At 36.4% G+C, this 21,832-nt stretch overlaps 1 protein-coding gene across 7 annotated transcripts in view; it reads right to left on the reverse strand.

The window, feature by feature from the left end:
* LOC130091692 (tight junction protein ZO-2-like) overlaps positions 1-21,832 on the reverse strand; it is a 113,214-nt gene that overhangs the window by 24,397 nt on the left and 66,985 nt on the right. For all 7 annotated transcript variants that reach the window (XM_056259747.1, XM_056259743.1, XM_056259748.1 and 4 more), the window contains exons 7-18: positions 21,233-21,386; positions 15,766-15,877; positions 14,883-15,007; positions 14,170-14,233; positions 8,980-9,130; positions 8,316-8,424; positions 6,581-6,800; positions 6,150-6,331; positions 5,611-5,706; positions 4,949-5,028; positions 4,603-4,813; positions 4,009-4,109 (exon numbers count right to left, since the gene is read on the reverse strand). In XM_056259747.1, the coding sequence (XP_056115722.1) occupies positions 4,009-4,109; positions 4,603-4,813; positions 4,949-5,028; positions 5,611-5,706; positions 6,150-6,331; positions 6,581-6,800; positions 8,316-8,424; positions 8,980-9,130; positions 14,170-14,233; positions 14,883-15,007; positions 15,766-15,877; positions 21,233-21,386 (1,605 nt within the window). The remainder of the gene's footprint in view (positions 1-4,008; positions 4,110-4,602; positions 4,814-4,948; positions 5,029-5,610; positions 5,707-6,149; positions 6,332-6,580; positions 6,801-8,315; positions 8,425-8,979; positions 9,131-14,169; positions 14,234-14,882; positions 15,008-15,765; positions 15,878-21,232; positions 21,387-21,832) is intronic.

Genomic DNA, 21,832 nt, shown 5'->3' on the forward strand with positions numbered 1-21,832 from the left:
TTTATAAATATTTATATATTAGGGATGTTACTATGGGAATATTTTCCCACCGGTTAATCAACGTGTGATTGTGTAAACCAATTGTGTAAACCTCCCGCTGGGGGGTTTAAAAACACTAACTTGAAAGCGAAAGTATAATATGGACGTCCGCACAGACATTGAAATGGTGGCGCTCGAATGAATTCCTATGGAAGTAGAAATTAACTAAACGTTCGCTCTGTTCTGCTCGCTCGTCGCCATGGACGCGCACCATTATGAATGCCAGTGCAGCCGCATACTTTTTAGTGTCACTAAAATTAGTGCAATTTCGGGGGCCGATTGCTTGAATTGTGAGTTCAATAGTCTATTATTTTTCACGGAAAACACAACAATAAAAGAGTACAATGACAGATTCGCTTAAATAGGCGTTTTTACATAAAATAGCCTTTCCATCATCATCTTTTCAGTCAGCTCTTCACTCTCGTGATTAATGAAATTTGACTCCTGTTGCTGATATTTGCTGCAACTTTCGTTCAGCTCACAATTTAGTAAGCAAACACGTTTCAAATGTGTTTTTATTTTATTTTTGTGTATGTGTGTGTATATGTATGTATATATATAAATATAGCTTATGTTTCAAATATGAGTTAATTAACAATCGTTGGAAAGAATGATACTTTTAAACATAACACTAAACCGTCATTAGGTGTCGCCAGGCGACCGTCTTAATGAGCGAGTCATTGATTCATTCGTTTGAACGACTGAGTCATTCATGAATGAGATAGATGTTTATGGATTGATTGGTCATTGAATCTTTGAGTCAACCGATTCGTTCAAAATGCTGAATCATTCAGTAATGAGAACGCGTTGCTGTGAGATGCGCGATGGTTCTGCTGTGATCTTTGTTTAACTATTTTCGCTGCTGAAACAGAAAAAAAGTCAATATTGCATGTAAAATGTAAGTGATTTGACTTGTGTGTGTGTGTGTGTGTGTGATTGTGTGTGTGATTGTGTCTGTTACAGTGATAAGAGTTTAACCCTTGTTAAACTTTAGGCCTTGTCTTTTTGGATATATATCTTTTTATATTAAAAAATAGTCATACAACCCATATATTTTAAATGTATTGTTTGCTTTAAATTACATTAAGATTGTATGTTTGGTAATTGAACCTGAATGAATTTTAAATGAATGTGCTATATTTCAGATCATATATTTGTTTTCCTTAAAATTTGAACTAACACTAACTTTATTCTCATCTGAATGATAGATTATTTATTTCTGTATAAAATAAAAACACATTTGATTTTTCTTTTTTAATCAATGTAGAATGTGTAACTGAAAAAATAAACAGATTAGGGCTCTGTTTGATGACAAGAAATGAAAACCAATGCGATATGATGAATGTCCAAAAGATGGCTCCCACAGACTGTTTTTAAATAGGATTGTTTGATATTTTTTGCTTTTAAACTGTGTGTGTGTGTGTGTGTGTAAGAGATTTTGGTTGGGTGACAGTTGTAGTTTACAGTTTGACAAGAGTTTATAGCTTGACAAAAGCACAATGTTGTGTTTTATTGCAAGTGTACACAAATATAAGTAAACACTTTGCAGTTTGAATAATGTCCTGTATGAACAAAAGGACGGAGTATGTTTTTATGTCTACATTGTTCAATTACGCCACACACACACACACACACACACAAACACACACACACACACACACACACACACACACACACACACACACACACAACACTATTTTTCTAATCAGATCAGGCAAGTAATATTCTGTCTTGTCTCTTAAAAAAACAATATATATATATTTATGTATATATATATATATATATATATATATATATATATATATATATATATATATATATATATGTGTGTGTGTGTGTGTGTGTGTGTTTGTGTGTGTATATATATAAATATAGCTGCGAGCAGCGATGAAAGGGCCAAAGCCGGCGGCACCGCCACCCCGGTTATAGCGCCACCAACTGGCAGCAGGAAGTCTGTCACTTTCAAAAAGCTTTGAAATCACCTGATTGCTTCAAACTTCACTACTATGATGTAAACACACGGCAGATGTAGACCTGGATGTAGACCTGACCTTTCAGAAGGTTGCTCTCGCATACTTTGTGGTTGATATGTGCCCTCAATGCACACTTTTGCAGAGCCCACACTGATACAAGCTCTACAGCACACTTCTTTTCGACAGTCAAAGCAGGGTTACGTTTTTGCACGTCGTGCACAATAACCCTAAAGGCACCAGGGTGGCGGTGCCACCGGCTTTATATATATATATATATATATATAAATATAGCTGCGAGCAGCGATGAAGGGCCAAAGCCGGTGGTACCGCCACCCCGGTGCCTTTAGGTAACTAAAGGCACCGGGGTTGCGGTGCCACCGGCTTGGGCCCGTAATCGCTGCTCGCAGCTATATTTTACTTTTATTTTTTTATTTTAAAGGGGTCATGAATTGAGAAATCAACTTCCCTTGATCTGTTGACATATAAGAGGTCATTGTACTATAAAAGTACCTTTTGTACCTTTTATTGAAACGACTTGTTTCGGATTTTGTCACATTATTACGCCATAGTGCGACGAAAGACCGCCTCTGCAGAAGAAGATCAACACCTACTTCTACATCATTGCCTCTTAAGCCCCGCCCACCGATTCGCACATGTCATGTAGTAGTGAATATGAGACTGATGCAAACAGGTTTACTCCAGCAACAATGTCGTAACACACGAATATGATATGTACTGAATATTCATACTGTAGCACCGCAGTCAAACCGAATAGTTGTGATTTGCTGTTTTATCTTTAGCTTTGGCATTTATGCGGTTAATGCAGGAGGTTCCCGGATACAGAAAAAAGCACGTAGAGAACGCTGCTTTTGTTATTGTTTTGATCCCGTTCGCTGTAATCCTGAATAAAAGCTTCAGGGAGCGACATCATCTGTTTTGTCATCAGTACAACACGTTTCATTGGATTTAAAACACGAGACTGCAAATGACAATGTATACGTTTTTCACTTAATCGAAAAAGATGAACTATGAATAGCGTATAAGAACGACAGTGACAAACAATGGTACATTCATTCATAATTCAGTTTACACAAATTGTCAATTATAACTGTAAGATAAGTACTTACTGATTTTAATATGCACAACTGTTACCCAATTATAGCAGTGGGCGTTAACATCCAAGTCTTGAATACGGCATGCCCATCAAAACGAAGTGTTTGAAAGAGAGGGTGGAAAACAGGATGGAAAATAGCTCATCACTTCTAAATTAGGATGTTTTTTATGTAAAAATCTTGATAACATTATGAGTGGACCTCAGAGAACATTATAAAAAAATGAAATGCAGTTCATGACCCCTTAAATACTTTAGATTGAAATCATTGGTTTTCTTTTGTCTCAATATCACAATTAAGTAAACGTGGTGAATTTTTAGTAATAGTTTAACTACTTTTGTCTTGGCAGGTGTGAAATATTTTAGGTGTTTCCTTATTTAGTCTGTTTCTAACTTTAGCTCTGCATTTTCCTTTGCAGTCTTTTTTTTATATAATAGCAATAAAATTTTATTATTATTATCACAAGTTATCATTTTACACTATTTTGTATATTATATAACATTATATTATAGCATGTATTTATTATTACAAGCTATAATTCGTATTTGCATTTGTATACATTACATTATTGTGTTACATAATTATAATATTATTTAGTAATTGTTATTATTATTATTAGAATAAACTTTTTACAAGTTATAGAATAGTGGTACTGCATAACAGAACTGACCACTCCAAAAAAAGTACAAATTGCTGCATTTCTAATTTGAATGATTTCAGTGATGTCCTGCATTTATTCTTTTTGTATATACAGTTTCACAGAAATACATCAGATGGCAGAAGTCAAATAGGTTGTAAACAGTGTTTCATGTTGACTTTAAGAGAAGGTTTTGTTTCAGAGTGGATAGAAGGTGATGGAGAACTATAACGTCCATTGTTTTTACCTTCCCCTCCGAGACCCACACAGCGTGGGTCTGCTGGTCTCGTATGGTCTCCTTCAAACTGCCGTACCAGGCATCATTAGCCGAGTTCAGATCGATAACAGCTAACAGTCCGATGGGGGAGGGAGAGAGAGAGAGAGAGAGAGAGAGAGAGAGAGAGAGAGGAAATCAAAACATTTCGATTTGGGTCAACTGTCTCTAGGTTCAACTTGATCTATTTATCTCACTGTTTCCATCAGCTGCTTTCAATCATTTGGTGATTTTCGAACTGGAATCTGTGTCAAAGTCAGTTTTCATTGATATGTGCCAATCACAATATTTGATCGCTACTCTTTACTGCACTTCCCCAGAACTCAGTACTTAAGCATTTACATTAAACAGAATTATATTATAATCTGCTTGTTCATGCTAATCTCGCCTCCACAATGCTACAATGCAAAATAATGCTAAAGAAAATCTTTAATTAAATTAAATGAATAATAAAATAAATGTAAATTTCCACAAAATAACCTTTCAGAGAGAAAGTCAGCAAAAAGTGAGCAAGTGAGCGAACACTGACAGCTTTTTATACGAGGTGTCTGGACCCCCAGGACTGACCGGTAAACAGGTGTGAGCAGGTTTTCCTGAGCTTCAGAGCCTGATCGTAGAGTTTGCGGGCACTGCGGTTAGAGCTGGGGATGACTCTCTGTCTCATCGCCTTCACCCCAGGTTTGCTGTCCGGGCTGAAGAGGATGACTATGGGGTACCACTGCGTGTAGTTCAGGGTGTCCACAGCTTTAGGAGTGACGTCCAGGAGAGCGTGCTTGTCCTGCATCAATGACAAAATGGGTCAATGTAGGTTAAATGTACAGTACAAGGCATAAAAGTACATTCATATAAATGACTCTGACTGAAACAAAATAATGCTAGTTTTGGTTATTAATTTGTGTGATTACGCAATTACCTGTTCGATGATCTGTCGAATAGTGTTGAGACGAACCACCCCAGAGGATTTTTCCGACCCCGCATCTTTGGGTTCTGTTTCTGATGTGCCATTGGACAAAAACAACAAGTATAATCAAACTACAAATAATTTACTCAATATGTACAATGCAACAAATTATTATTTTTATTTAAATGTAGCTGAAGCGCTAACATTTTAGCTTAAAGTCTTAAGCTGATGTCACACCAAACTTTATTATACATTCATATGCATACAAAGTTTTTATTCATGAAAAATGGCTACACAAGAATATGCATCGAGTTTTTTCATAGAAAAAAGACATTTGATCAACACAATCTAAATTAAACTTAGACTGAAAATAAATCAAACTCAATTTTGGAGTTTCACATGTGTGCAAGTTTAAAAACTTCAGTTGAATTATTAATACAAATTTGTATTATTTTATAATGAAATGTATTTATTTATATAATATTTTATATTTAACATTTAAAATGTATTGTCATTTAAATTAATAATTTAGTATTATTCCAAACAGAAGTTCAAAGCATGACATCATATCAGGTTGTTAGTATTCATTATGGTGTCTGAAATAATTTTGCATGCTTAAAATCTAGTGTGACAATCCCATTATTGGTATCACAGAGACAGTCTCATGAACTCACTGGCAACTACAAACTGGTCTGGAAGCTCAGAGGCCAGTTTTTCACTGGCAGCATCAGCGATTGGTCCAAACAGCACAACCGGCCTTCGGAATCCCGCTATGGGAGGAACACAAGGTTTACAACAAGGATTTCACAGTCGAGGTAATCTGTTTTAGCCTGACTAAAGTACAGAATGGTTTCGGTTAATGGTAATAAACACTCCTTTAGCTATGTAAATAGGGTTCAGAGAGGATTAAAGAAGAGCCTTGATTGATGATTCAAAACAGCCTTTTTCAAATTTGGGCTTCTGCCAAATAAATCATGATGATTTTATTATGTCATGTTTTTTGAACAGCGTGTAGGCAGCAATCTCTCTCAGTGATGAGCCCATTTTTCAAACATATTAAAATTTTCTCAGCTGCACAGACTTTCATTAGCGGTATTAGGCCGGTCAGCTCAGAGATTTGACTAATGTTGTGTGTAAGAAGTCGTCGTCTTATTGAGAAAGTTTACCATGATAAGTAAATTACTTAAAATATTACACACACACACACACACACCTTCTCTCAGCACCACCCTCTCATAGGCAGGGAATCGTGTGGCGACAGCAGCAGAATTTTCCTCTCGGCTCTTCCGCAGGTCTTTCTTCTTGGCCGCCCTCTGACCACGTAGTCTCCAGAAGTCGGCTCTGTCACTTCCTGAGCCCTTATGTGTGTTCTGGACATTTGCCATCTGCTCCGCTCTGATCGGCACAGGAGCAAGGGTTATGAGTAGAAAAAGAGAGAGATAGATCATTATAGACCAATGATTTGTGCATTTGTGCAAAGTCTGCTATCGGGTTTTGTCCTATATACAAAAAAATAAAAATAATTCAATTAAATGTTTGCTCTATTTCCGGGTTAAAGGCTTAAACACTGTTTAGCTTAGGCATAGTTTGACATATATAGCTTTTAATCTCAGGCAAATATTGTCCATCTTTTTCCGTTCTCACCTGCTCTTGTTGGGAATGATGCCCTTCTCCAGCAGCTGGTTGAATTTGCCCAAGCGGATGGCCAGCCAGTTTCCCAGTTTGCCGTCGTACAAGGTGTCCACCACCTTGAGGATCTCCCCCCGGGAGAAGGCGAGACACTGAGGCAGCTCCTTCTCATACTCAAAATGGGTCCGGATGAAAAACGAGTCCCCTCGACCGGATACCAAGATGTCTTCATAAACTAGGACACAACACAGAGACATAAGCTCCCAAACATGCCTCAGACTCAATGCTTTGGGATTCATTTAAAGTGCAAGTAATTGCAATATGCATCAGAAGAATGAGACTAATAAAAAATAATGAAAAAATATATTAATAAGAAATATAAATAAATACAATAAATAAATAAGTAAAAATCAAAAGGTTCTATAAAAATAAAAAATACATAAATGGACAAATAATATATAAATAAAGAGATACACAAAATATAAATAGATAAAAATGAATAAATCAATCAAAAGGTTCTGTCAAAATAAAACATACATAATTAAACATACTATAAAATATATAATAAGATAATAAAATATAAATAAAAAAATAGATAAATCATAAATAGATATAATAAATACATAGATAAAAATGTATAAAATAATAATAAAATTCAAATTATTATGTAAAAATAAAAATACATAAACATAAAATAGAAAATACATTAATGAATTAATTAATTAAACGTGATTTTCAGTCTACCAATCTCTCACTCTCTCCAAAAGTAATGCTGTAAATGAATTCTGTTGTGAATGAATTTCCTTTTAAATGGGTGATTCAGTGTAATTTAAGGATAAAATGAACAGCGGTCAGAGTTCCTCTAGTGGTGCCGTCACCCTCTTGATTAAAGCTCTGACACCACATCTGACTCGGCTCAGACCAAATGAGCTTCAACCCCTGACAGTGCCAGTCCTCGCTTTCCCATGAGACATCCACACCGAGGAGAGGCGGAATGAGAGAAATAGAGATGAAGACAGGGAGTGAATGCGCTGGAAGGATGGCATGACAGCAGAAAAGGAGAGATAGAGCAGAGAGAGTAGTGTCAGTTCCAACAGTAGGGGTCACTGCCGACGTCCCGCCGTATTACGATGGGATTGGGACTTTTTTCTGAAAGTTTCTCTACTGGGGTTGAACCAATAAACATTCAACACAGGGGTTCATTTACTTCCTCACATTACTGGCAAGAGAACAAACATGAAAATCAAGCTTTTTGCATGTTTGTACACGTGTGCGCATGACCACACTTGACACGGCAGTCCCTGGAAGAGCCAAAAACTGGCTACAACTGGTTTTGTACTGATGAGCAACAAGCCGAGGCCTCTCGACGGGCTTTATGTGTATAGGGGGAAGGGAAGAATGAAGAAAGAGCACTTCAGGGCCTGTTCACACATACAGAAATGTATGGTTTAATAATCCTGGCTTAATCTAAGCCCCGTCTGTGAAACCAGGCCTATAATTATTAATAATAATAATGAAAACCAAAATGGAAATGAAAATAAATTAAACCTAAATAGCAATATTAACAAACAAAAAAACACTAATAAAATTATAAATACACATAAAAATAAACTAAAATGAATATGAAAAATAAAAATATTTAAAAAAAACTAATTCAAAACATTAATAAAACTGTGATAACACTAAAATAATACTGCTGTGTTTAATGTGTGTGGTGGTGTGAGCGAGGATCATCTTCTCTTGCTCTCACCCTCAGTTTTATTCTGTGCCAAAATGGTCACGACCTCACCCCGCGGGATCTCCAGCAGGAACAGCACGGCCTCCTCTCGCACAATGCCCCGAAAGTCAACGTTATTCACCTTTAGGGAGAGACAGATAACACACACATTCAGTTGAAAAGGAAATGTGGCATATGCAAATCAAATTCAAAGCACATTCTCTTCGCCTACAAGGATCTTGGAAAATGTATATACATAAAGCTATCTCCCCAATCCCCCTAGGCTTTTTCTGAAAAATACCATATAATAAGCATAACAAGGTTAGCTAATCATAAGAGATATCATTTACATTCACAAGATTTAAAGATACAGTAATAAAAACAGCTTGTTTTATTCTAAGGTTTGAAGAGAGCATGGAAAATGGTCATAAATAATTAAATTACAGTTGTTGCAAAACGTCCATGCAGAAAACCTCAACTAATGGTGTGAACCTCAGAAAACAAACAAACTGTAAAATATATCCCCTTTAAGTAGTGTTCAATGGCTGGCACTTTCTTACAACTCCATAAATAAGACTCCATGTTATTATTAATTATGATGCCATATTCTGATTGGTGAAGAAAGGCCAATAGAAGGCCACTAAAATGATCTGAACATTAGTAAGCCATGATCTCAATGGAAATGTTGATTTTGTACCTTCATGATCTGATCCCCTACGCGGAGACCTTCCTCTTCAGCCGGACTGCCCTCCTGCACTCCTGCTATGAATATTCCCACATCATTTCCTCCAGCCAACCTCAGTCCAACACTCTCTCCTTTCTGAAAGCTCACCATCACTGTGTTGGGCCTACAAAAAGAGAGGGAGGGTAAGGCATTTGCTAACATCTTAATGCATACGAATTATTTTAATAATTTGTATATACAGTATATATATATATAAAATTGAATTATATTTTAAATTAATAAATAATAAGTAAGAGTCATTTTGATTAATGATTTTTTAGGAAAGTCATAATGTTGACTCAGCAGCCATTGTGTTCCCATTAAAAAAATAATAACTTTTATAATAATTTCATTCTGAAACCACTGCAAGCAGACAGACTCCAAATGTATGTTGATCACAACTGCCAATACACTACTGTTCAAAGTTTGAGGTCAGTAAGATTTAAAAAATAATTCAAAGAAATTTATATTTTTATTCGGGAGGATGCATTACACTGATCAAAAGTGACAGTAAAAACATTTCTATTGTTACAAAGTTTACAAAGGGCATTAAGTTCCCTTCTGACCCAAAATATTAATTTTAATTAGTTTAGTTTGAGATTGTACAATCATACTTTGTCGTATAGAAATGTTAATACAAGAAATGCAACAGGAACCCGTTTAATAGAAAGACCCCCAAATAAGATGTTTGGAAAAACATACTGAGGCTTAAAAATGGTTAGATTTCCATTCATCCTTTCCAAACACACCAAAAACCAAATGCACTGTCATGTCTTGTTTTCCCCTGCTCTCTCTCTCTCTCTCTCTCTCTCATCCTGTGTTCAGGTAAAAACAAACTCTGGTCTGTAGTCTTAAAGCAAAGCGTCTCTGTAAGCAAGTGCAGGACACGAAAATAACCTCTCCCAGTGGATACGAGCAGCAGCAGACTGCCTCTTCCTCATGAATATGGAGGAGCTGATGGAGAGGATGAATAAAACAGAGAGAGAGAGAGATTGCAGCAGGATCCACCTCGTCTGTGAGGCTGTGATGCAGATGACCCCCCATCTCGGTTTCACTCTCTGTGCTTTGTCTTCCTGTCTGCTCTTCCACCAGTGTGACAGTTTAAACAGATAGTTAACCTCAAAATTCCATATTATGCCATTACAAAGTCTTGATTTTGTTTTTGGGGACTACTAAAATCGGCTTTCATGCCTGAATGTTCAAATAACACATTATTTTATATTGTTGCAGCATCTCTCTTCACAGACTGTCAGTAACACTCTGTATAGATCCTGTCTCTTTGTCTACGTTCATACTGTCAGTCCAAATCCGATTATTTATGTATCGATTGGAATCTGATCCAAAATTATTGACGTCCATATTGTGTATCTCAACTGTTCAGATCCGATTTGTGTGTCAATGCCGCTCTTTTGTTTTTCGGAATATCTGCATTGGTTTCTATGGCAATGATGTTACATTGGTAGGTAGGCATAGACCAAAAACAACAACAACAACCACCGCAACATGGAGGGGTTTGCAATACAGATGTGGTCTTATTTACAACATGGCAATATGTAGCCGCTGCGCTGGACTACTGCGTCTTCAGAGGCAGCGGCAGAAACTGAGGCTGGTATGCGTGGCTTTATTCCAAGCTGTCGTCTCTGCCTGTTTCAAAACATGTCTGTGTTATATTGTCATTTTCTGCTCATCCGGTACTTTGCAACAACACAACCTTGTTTCTACAGCAACTGTCAGCATGTTTTCTAGAACAACGTTTACATTTTACGTGGTGTGAGAAAGTCACATAAACCACACGAAATCCGATCAGAGCAGTCCGACTGAAACAGATTTCCAGAAATTCAATTTGAATAGGATTTCAACCAACATATGAATGTAGTTTGAAATGAATAAAAAAATAAATAAAAAAAAAATCTTCACAAAACACTTCATGTGATTTTTGGCCTTTCACACTTGTTAAATCTGATAGGATTTCAATAGGATATGCAAAAAAATTAATTTGGACTGACAGTCCAGACGTAGCCTATGAAACCCCTCCTTCCGAAAAGTGGAAATATTGTGACGTACGTTTCCAGAAGAAAACTCATGACTACAGTCGAGGCGTTTCAAGGAGTTCCGAAACAGTGCTTAGTGATATAGAGAATAACTCCCTTTGGAGTGACTTTATGATTTGTAACTTTGAGGAAGTAAATGAACCCCTGACTTTTTTCATACTCAAACAGCAACATTACACACTAGAGAAAGTTGAAAATGTGAAAAAGCATAATAGGTCCTCTTTAATAATCAATCTTTTTTAAATATAAATTAATAACAATAATAATAACAAATAAGATAAGAATGTTTTTTTTTTGGGTGAAGTGAACTGTTACTTTAAAAAAAACAATATACATAGAAACAGCTACAGACGAACAAGTGCGCTGGTGCTTTGGAGCGTTGAGTGTTGGGAAAGTTCACTTTCTACATGAACTAGTTCAAAGTTCAGTTCACAAATTTTAAAATGAACTAGTTCAGTTCATAGTTCATACTTCACAATTTTGAACTAAGTTCACGGTTCCAAAAAATGAACTAGTTCATAGTTCTTTTTTTCCATGTTGCCGCGAGCTATTTTTGTTTTTTAAAGTAACAACAGGTAGTTTTTTGCTCTCGGGCTCCCCCTACAGTTGGGAAACAGTATTGTCCTCTACTACTGTCGTAAACTCTGTCATCCTACATGCACGTGCAATTGTTGACAACCAGGATAGCCCTGAACACTGTAGGAGGAGGTCACATGCAGGTGTTCTGCTTGCGTCACGTGTGAAATGTCTTCATCCCAGGTACAGTGGCATATATTTCAGCATGTCATATGAATATAATTTCATGGGTTTTATTTTTTTTCTAACGACAAATGATCGCGATGCTCACGTTTACAAGCCAGCGTCATTATAGTAGCCTAGTCTATTGGTTACCGTTTTACTGGATCTATATGATACTTCAATGCAATGTTTGAGTGGTTGATAATAACCATATATCGTCAATATTATAATATCAAGCTACCATAAATGAATCTGCAAATTTTACAAATCGATTTGCATTATAGCTTGAGGCAAGACAAATAAACAAATATCACAGACATGTTAGGTATCCTAAAATATGATTTTATTAATAATCTTCCTCCTTTCTTTGTACATGTTGAGTAGACTACACTTTTTAGGTCAAACATTTGCTATTTGCATTTCATCGATTGCAAAGTTCAAATCAGAACGAGAATACTAGCGATAGCTAACCATCAAAAACTAGAATATCGTTTACTAGCTACCAGATTGATAATTCGCTACTACTCTAGCGAATTAGAGAGGTTAGAGAGAGGCATTCTTTTTTCGATGGGGGGTTCGATGCTCCCTGCACACGCAAGGTCTCTCGCTCGCTTTCTCTCTCTGCCGTCCGCGCGCGTTGGAGCACAGTCTCTGTCTCGCGTGCGCGCTCGCTCTAGATTCCGGGAGATTTGAACTAATTTGCGGTATAACTTGTCGATCACGAGTGGCTCAACAGGTAGATCTATAGATAAACTCATCTTTCAGGCATTTGACCGACCGGGTTGACAATTTAGCGTGAGAAACCGGGGGTGTGGCGTACGTGTGAGCGTGTGAAACCAATTAAATGCGGGTGTCTCACGGCCAATGCGTGAGAGTTGGCAGCTCTGCAATGTTGATCCTCGTTCTGCCTTTAACGCGATCACTTTCTCTTTTTCTCTTTTTGCTTTGCTCCGATAAAACCTTTGCTTTCTTGTTTTTCTGTGCTGCTTCGGCCATGACTATAACATTTGGCTCGCAAGTCCGATTTTAAGGAAGTGGGGGTGGTGGTGGAAGTGACGTATATGCCGTAAAGCAGACGAATTTTGTAGTTCTCTTTGTTCGCCGGTTACTACCCGAAACCCGAAGTTTAAAAGTACGATTAAAAACGCTACAGACCCCGTCAGGCTATGGCAGACGTGTCATTCAACCTATTGTAAGTCGATGTACCATCACAAGAGACTTGGAAATATATTATGAAGGTTGAAAAGTTACCTGTTGTTACTTTAAATTATTGCCACAGCCCATATACAACCACAGACAGAAATTATTTTATCGGCGGGCAAAGTTTGCACAGAAATGTACGATTTTTCCCATCCTCACCGACCTTGTCTTAAAACTGATCATACGATGCGACGCCTCCTCGATGCTTTGTCGACTACATGCTGCTTTATGTTTTGATGACGCATGCGGCGGCCGCGGTGCGACACTGGTGGCTTGTGTTGCCAGATTGGGTTTTTTTTTCGCTACATATTAAGGCCTGTTTACGTGTGTTTTAGCCGGGTTTTCGCCTGGAAGGCTCTATATAAATCTGGCACCCTATTGAACGAAGTTAAACTGAGAGAGCGTGCGTTCACAGACACCAGAACGAACGCGTTCACAGTAACGTTCATCAGGCAGTAATACAGTACGTTCAGTTCACGTTCGCCCAAAATATGAACGAGTTCATGAACGCGTTCAGGCACAACACTGAGCGTTGGTCTGTATAATGCGTAGGGCAGTGCGATTAATCGAAATTGAGGTTCGATTTCGGCTTCCAGCGATTATGAAAATACGATAATTGAAATAAAACAATTATTATGCCTGATTCCGTTCCTAAATGGCTAAATGGTGAAATACATGCAAAAATAAAACCCAGTCGGTTATGTCTTTTGGGAGAAAACTGTTGGGAGAAAATAGAATGTGTGGAGAAATATTAGTATCAAGAATTGTGAAATTGCACTGGTTTTTAAAATTTAGATATCACAGCAACCTTATTTCCAGTAAATAGATACGTGATATATATGGCTATTGTTAAATAAATGACTCATCTAAGGTTTTGGTGATATCGCCCACTCATAATCATGTTAAATTAATCGTGATTACAATATTGACCAAAATAATTGTGATTATGATTTTTGCCATAATCGAGCAGCCCTACTAATGTGTGTGTGTGTGTGTGTGTGTGTGTGTGTGTAAGATGAGTGTGTGGTGGCTGAACTCCAGCCCTATCTACAGATCTAAACTCAGCCCTCAGTGAGTCCTCAGGTTTATAGCTAGTGAATAAGATCTTAGTTCAGTGAATAAGATCATGCGTGAGGAGGATTGAACCTGCGGGTTATTCACAGCATCCACTCACCCATAAATGGCCTCGTCCTCTGGGCTCGGTCTCAGCAGGATCTTGGGTGTTGTCTTTAATACTGCTGCACATTGAATAAAAAATTATTTAGCATCAGTTTAATTCTGAAACAACTGCAAGCAGACAGACCCGAAAATTAAAATCATAAATACACTACGGTACAATAAATGCAGTCTTGGTGAGGATAAGAGACTTCTCCCAAAAAAATCAAAAAAAAATCTTACTGACCCCAAACTTTTGAACGAACCATGCATTTTGCATACATTTTATTTAAAAGATAAAACAAAATGAAATACATAAATAATGTTCTTATGACAATGCAATTGTGTAGAAGTTTTCTTTGCATACTAGTGACAATTTTAGTGACAAATTTAGTTATTCTAAATAAACTTCTGATGGTAAAGGTTTCACAGAGGTAAAAGTCAGAAGAAATGACAGATGTTTTCTTTTGTAGGAGTTTTGGTGATTTTTGAATCACTAATATTCAAAACATTTAACCTACTGTATGTAATGCTGCAGTTTCTAACGTTTCTGACAACCATTTGTCTGGTTTTATTTGGTCAACAAAGCCAATTTTACTCTCATTTGACAACTGACAAGTATTGCTAATCCTCTGCCAGAAGGTATCAAACCATAATTCATCTATAAACCAAAAGTTTGGGTCTTTTTCTACTATCAAACTATGAGGGATATACAGAGAATCATGTTCCTACGTGGTGGTGGCGGCTCTTCTTCCTGAGGTTCTGCTCTCTCCTCCTGGACTGGAAGCGGCTCCTCTGGAGTTTTGTAAGGAGAGGATGTTACAACGGGCTTTGGAAGTCTGCTCTGAGGGTCCTCCCTAAAAATAAATACAACAACAGATAAATCGCAGTTTTAATCTGACAGTTTCTGACTGAAAATATACATATTCCACTAACATTAGACAATTGCTTAAGCTAACAAATAACTCTTTGTGAAATATTCTGACTGAAAGGTGCATTTGCACTGTCTTTAAAAAAAGCCACTTTGTTTGATGCTTTGTAATTTAATAACTTACATAAAATGTACTGCACTAAACATTTTATTCAAAATATATATATATTTTTTTAATTATTTGGACTCTAAAATTGCTATGAAATCAAAGCCATGTCTAAGTTGATATCACAAAAATCGAGGCTCTACATCAAAAATCGCCACCTAGTGACACTCATATACTCATATAATTGCAGAAAATGCAATTATTCATTTAGAAAAACGCTGGTTCCCAAACAACATTGGACCGCTTAATGACACTAATGGTGCTATTGCCTTTTTAGTTCTGCTTTACAGCAGAATTGAAATTTATCTCATACTGTATGAAGTTTGCATCCTTATCGTCCAGTTTATTATTTTGAAGCTCTGTATTATATGAAGTGCTATATGAATAAAGGTGATTTGACTTTCATTGCATGGATAAAAAACACAGGAGACATTTTTACAAAATATCTTTGTGTTAGCCAATTTTCTAGTTTTGGTGAACTATCCCTTTAAATGGCCAAATACTTTTTAGAGCTATTGTATTATCGATACCACATGTGTGTTGAAGATATCTAGAGCTGATCTTAAAGCTGTGCGCACCTGGCATTCTCTCGCGCTGCGTCATTAGAAGAGTGTGAGGAAAGGTCAGATTGACGTGACCTTTGGTCATCTTGAGGTGAGTAGGAATGGTAAGACTCCATCTCAGAAATATCTGAAAGAAACAAAAGTCTACAATGAGAAGCGAAGGACTTTCCTTCTTTTAGTTCTGGACAGAAAAGAGACGAGGCCCAGAAGAGACAGAATTAAATGGACCCACAACCACAGAGAACGAACCACCATGTTACTGTCGACTTGGTGTTAATTTGCCAAGATCTGCCCCGTTATAACAATCATTTCTCTTTATATACAGTATTCTGTGATTTTGACCACAGGATATCCATGCCTTTTTGACCCAAATCGTGGTGATTTACAATGCTGACATGACTCAAATGTCCAGAATTTGATGAAGCTTTCATGAAGAGACTAATAGCAGTGTTATACAGAGGCAGAAAGTGTGTTGGACAGGCGTGATTAATCTTTAGGAACTGAACACCCTGAGAAAGGTAGAGAAAAAGGACAGACAGGAAGTGACATCTACAGCAACTGCCTTGGAGAGCAGAGATGTGTGCAAAAGCAGCTAGTGCTCGCATACATTAAAGATACTTTGATAGTTAAAAGGAACAGTTCACCCCCCAAAAATAGAAAATAAATAAAAACGGAAATGCTTTCATCATTTACTCAACCTCACGTCATTCTAAACCTGTATGACTGACTTTCTTCAGTGAAAAGAGATTTTGAAGACGTCTTTACTCATTCAGTTTTGAGTAATCGTTGCAACCAAATCACAGAGTCAGTGAAACAACGGAGAACCTGATCAGTCCGATTCGTGAATGAATCATGCATTATAATACTAGTTCAGTCAGTCAATTAACAGATTATCATTAAATAACAATTTAAGTCTTGGTCTGACTCGTATGAACTACTTTATGTTTTATTGTATCATTGTGACAATTGTTGTATAGAAAATATCTGACCAAATATTCTCAAAAGTCTTTTATATCGACATGAGGGTGAACTATTCCTATGATTTCTCATTTTAGAGCTCTACATTGTCCAGGGAAGTTAATAATTATTTGATAACAAGTAAAACCACCAAGACGCAGAGCAAGGAAAGTGAAGCATCGCCCTGAAAGAGAAAGCAGGACAGAAGTAGTGACGGCCGGGGAAAAAGAAAAGAGTTACTGTGTGGTCTGCTGGTGATCTAAGTGCATGTCCAGTGCATTAACAGAACTCCTCTCGCTCTTCTGAGCGCCGCTGGTGGGCGGGACGCCATGCCTGTCCTGCAAATCTACAACACACTCCATCCGTAACAGAGCAAAAGGACACTTCCGCCCACCTGCTTCAGAGCTCAGAGTAAACAGACACAAATATGATCCCAGCACTGCTGTAGATATAGTATTAAAAAAAAAAAACTAACATTTTTTACTGAGGAAGGGCAGAAATCTGCAAGTGATACAGATGTTTGATACTACAGTGGGGTCAAAAAGTCTGAAACAACAATGAAATCTGGGATTCAAATTTGATTTAAACATGAAAATAATCAGAATGTTTAAGGGTTTTTGAATATTTAAAACCACCAAAACACAAAAAAGTGATATTTATTTAAAAAAACAACAAAAAAAATATTCTCCAATATTTAAAATATAAAAAATAAATAGTATTTTATACACGCACACACACAACTAAACTAATTTTGAGCTAAAAAGCTACTTTTTTTGTGAAATTAAACGAGTGACTTTTATCCTCTATGTTTACATGCACAAATTGTCCTTGATCCAAATTAAAATCAATCCGACGACAGATTCCAAATGTACTGTTCATGTGTTCCCTAAAATCGGTAGCATAATTAAAACGTTTACATACATGTTCCATTTGTTCTAAACTCAATTTCTGAGCATGTCGTTCAAGAGCGGCATTAAGTGTCACGTTATCTTGAGAACAAGAAGCTTTCGAGTTCTGTCAGCGGATTAAAGAAGTACCGGTAGATTCAGCATATCACCTCAGTGTGTATCTAGCTTTTTTTTTGCTTTTATAACACATCTAAAATTATCCCCCCCCAAAAAAGTTGCTAAATTTATTTAAACGGAAAGTCAGAAGCAGGATCCCAATATCTTAATTTATTCAGATCAAGCTGAAATTGATGTTTTTCCCTGTTCTGTACTTGAAGGATTTTCATTCCGATGGGCTATTGGTCAGATTATTTGTGGATTATTAGTCGCATGTAAACACAGATTCGGGAGAACATCAGGGAGGATCAGGGAGCTGGTGTTTTCCAGGCGTGTTTCCATCTGTTGGGTGGGGATGAAATTACAGTCTGTCTCTTACGAGGGGGAGGACAGACCACAGAGTAGAGACAGCTGCAGCTGTATACTCCCTGACTACAACCCAAAACAGCACGGCCAGGACTGGATTTAGTCCGCATCGCTACTGTGACAACACGTGCAGAGCAACAGAGAGAATGAAAGAGAGCAAACACACACACATACATGCAAAGGCTAGCTAGACCCTAGGGCTGGGCGATATTGCAATATTCTGGGGGAAAAACTTTATATATATTTGTGAGTGTATACAATAGAGTAAAACTTTACAATAAGGTTTTCAGATGGACTAACAACAAAAAATACCTCTAAAGCATTTATTAATCTTAGTTAATGTTAATTTCAATATTTACTAATACATTATTGAAATCAAAAGTTGTATCTGTTAATATTTAATGGACCTGAGCTAACATGAACAAACAATGAATTTGTTTTTATTAATTAAAAACAACAAAGATTCATTTTAACTAACATTAAGAACTAACATTAAGTATTGTAACTACATATATATATATATATATATATATAACATTTCTTGATATTATATTTTATATAAATAATACTAACATTTAGTAGTATTTATAATATGTATACTATAATAGTATAAAATAATATAAAAATATATAGATTATATTGTTTTAAAAATTAAATGATAATAAAACATTATAAAAATAGTGGTATATATATATATATTATGAATATTCCCTATTATATCGCCCAGACCTTCTAGTGACTGAGAATTAACAAATGGCACTTGCACTGTACATGATGTGTTAAAAGACAACATATTAAAGATTTAACTATTTACTTTTGTAACACATGGCCTTTTTCCCTCCTTATTTTATTTCCTAAAAAGAAAAAATATATTTTCATAACAATTTTCAAAAATGTAATACCTCCTCCTCCATAGCAATTCATTCAAATCCCACAGCACACAGTCAAGTCCCACCCAACATTAATTTCCCATTGAATATACTGTTTTACATAGAAATATGCTGCATTATGGAAGTCAAATGCGTTGCGAATTCCATTGCCGTCATGTTGTCTTTAAACACAATTCCCTGAATTTACATAGAACAATGAAACACATGCAGGGGTGACTGTGACATCCTAATGCATACAAAACTAATTGAAGATAAAGACACAGGGGACAGTGCTGATTTACAACAGTAAAGTTCAACGTGTTCAAGCATGCTACACTACAAAGTCACAGCTTCTTGAATACAATGAAAAATTAAAATGAGGAAATAGCTGAAAGCCGGCTATCACATCATCTAGTCAAAATGAAAAGTAGTGCACAATGGTGCATAAGAGGCAATGAACAGTACATGCTGCATTTTTATGGCAGGGTGTAAATCACATCTCAATTTAACTTCTCCAACCAGCCCAAAGCAGCATACACAATGCATACAGTGACTCATGTTCCACTGCCGATGAATGCAAACATGGAATGCAAATGCATTTAGCTGTTCTGCCCTGCCCCACTTGACAAGCGGACGCTTTTTCTGTGCTGAAATTTACTTCCACCTGCATTTAATACCTTGAGGATGGTAGATCTGTAAAAGCCATACGATATCCAGCTGTCCCACCCTAATAACAGCTGAAGAGTATGAAATAGCATCCGCGAGACTGTCATCCTCCCAGACACGGTTTCTCCTTTATGATAAATAAGTCACCACCACACAGACATAACATTGAGCAGACTTATTTATTGTTAAAGAAGGTATTAAAAAAAAGGAGGTTAGCATTAAACATAAGAGCACAGTGTGAAAGTTTTACAGGTTTGTTGAGGCACAGTCATGATTAAAGATTAAAGGCAACCAGACTTTATGTTGTGTCTCAGCGGTCCATCAGCTAAAAGTATGACATATCTGTATTATCTGTAAAAAGAGAACACAAAAATAGCATTTCTGTTGTAAGCTGTTTGCTTTTTCTCAGGTGAGCGCATCTTTCTGGTGTTAAAATATTCATTGTGTTTAAGTGCAAACAATGATGCCTATGTATCTGATAGAAAGGTTAGATACCTGCTATTAACATCCATTTATGTCCATGCACTTAAAAAAAAAAAAATATATATATATATATATATATATATATAACTTTTTTTCTTTAAATCAATTTATTATAATAGTTTGTTTATCATTTAAATTGATTAAATAATTGAATAAATATATATAAAATCATACAAAATAATGCAATATAAAAAAATATAATAAACAATATAATTATAAAATAAATATACTTTCTTGAGTTTAAAAAAATGCATACAGTATGTGAATTATAATAAATTATATGTTATGGCTTCTACTTTTCAATCTGATGTACATTTTGTTTAAAAGCTGATCTACCACTCAATGTTTTAAAAGTAAAAAAAATAAAAATAATTTAAATTAAAAAATCATGCAAAAAACAACAACAACAACACTATTTGTATGTGCTTTCTGAAATAAAAAAGTAATACGTGGAGCCTTTGTATCTTTTATCAGAACTGCGGGACTTCCTTTAACACAGCTGCCATATTGAGTGTTGCGATTCCTCCCATTAATTTTTCTACAAATGGGTTGTCTCCTTATACTGTCTCTGATGTGGTCCACTAGTGCTCAGATAATCCGAGACAGATGATAATAGCAGGTATAAATGGAGTCAGTAAATCTCAGCTCTTTGCTAAAAACAAAACAGTCTTGTAATTTCTAAATGACTGTGTGTTCCTGTTAAATATACTGTACTATCAATCTATAACTATACAGCCAGAGGAAGTTTTATAACCCATGTCCGACTGCATTAACGGTATCACCTCTGTGTAGAGGACCAGACTTATTAAATCCATGGCATATAGTTGAAATTGTGCCAGTGGATGATAACCATGCTCCGACACAGACGGTGACAAATTGGGTTTTGTGCTTCGACACTCATTTCGAGTCTATTAATAGTGATTTGCATAATTAACTGTAATTTATTACAGCCTCAGCGCCTGGCGAATGTGTACATGATATTACTAATCTGATTTATCAGAGCCAATTCATGCTATCTGCTTTTAATTAAAGTGTGGCGTTAGAGAGCAAACAGCCAGAGGGTGAGCACCACGGCTCAGGAAGCGCTGTAATGGAGACTAGTCTACGGACAAATGCTGCATGACAGAAGAAACTTACCGTCAGGCTCCGAGTCGCTGTCTGCCAGGGCAGGGATGCGCACCAGGACCTGCCGCTGGTCTCTTTGCACCACCAGTTGCAGCTTGCCCCGTGATTTCTCAATCAGCTTGCCGGCGTCACTCAGCGAGAGGTTCTCGGTCACCGTTCCGTTGATCTGGAAACAACAAAAGATGTAACATTAATGGTTCAAGCTTTTATAATGCTAGGATGCTATGACAGCATTGAGTCTGATGTCAAAGGGCTTGAGTTTTGAATGCCTTTTTGGTGGAGGTGTGCGAACAGTCAGCCCAACTATATATACATATATTGACAAAGTTGATAAATCGGCAGATATTTTCCATGATAAAAAAATGAATTATAATTATTGATTATCTCCTACTGTCACTGCATTTACTAATAATATTAATGTCAAATTCTAGATTAAATTTAAAATATATTATTATATCATTATTATTTTACAGTTAATTTGGTACGCAAATATTAAGTAAAATTAAGTTAAATATGCACTGTAAAATAATAAAAAAGGTTAATTTCATAAATTGTGTGTATGTCATTGTCTTTAAATCGTGTGAAATCATGAATTTCAACATTATATTAGCC

Source organism: Rhinichthys klamathensis, unplaced genomic scaffold (assembly GCF_029890125.1).
Source record: "Rhinichthys klamathensis goyatoka isolate OS25496 unplaced genomic scaffold, OSU_Roscu_1.1 h1tg000169l_1, whole genome shotgun sequence".
Taxonomy (NCBI): domain Eukaryota; kingdom Metazoa; phylum Chordata; class Actinopteri; order Cypriniformes; family Leuciscidae; genus Rhinichthys; species Rhinichthys klamathensis.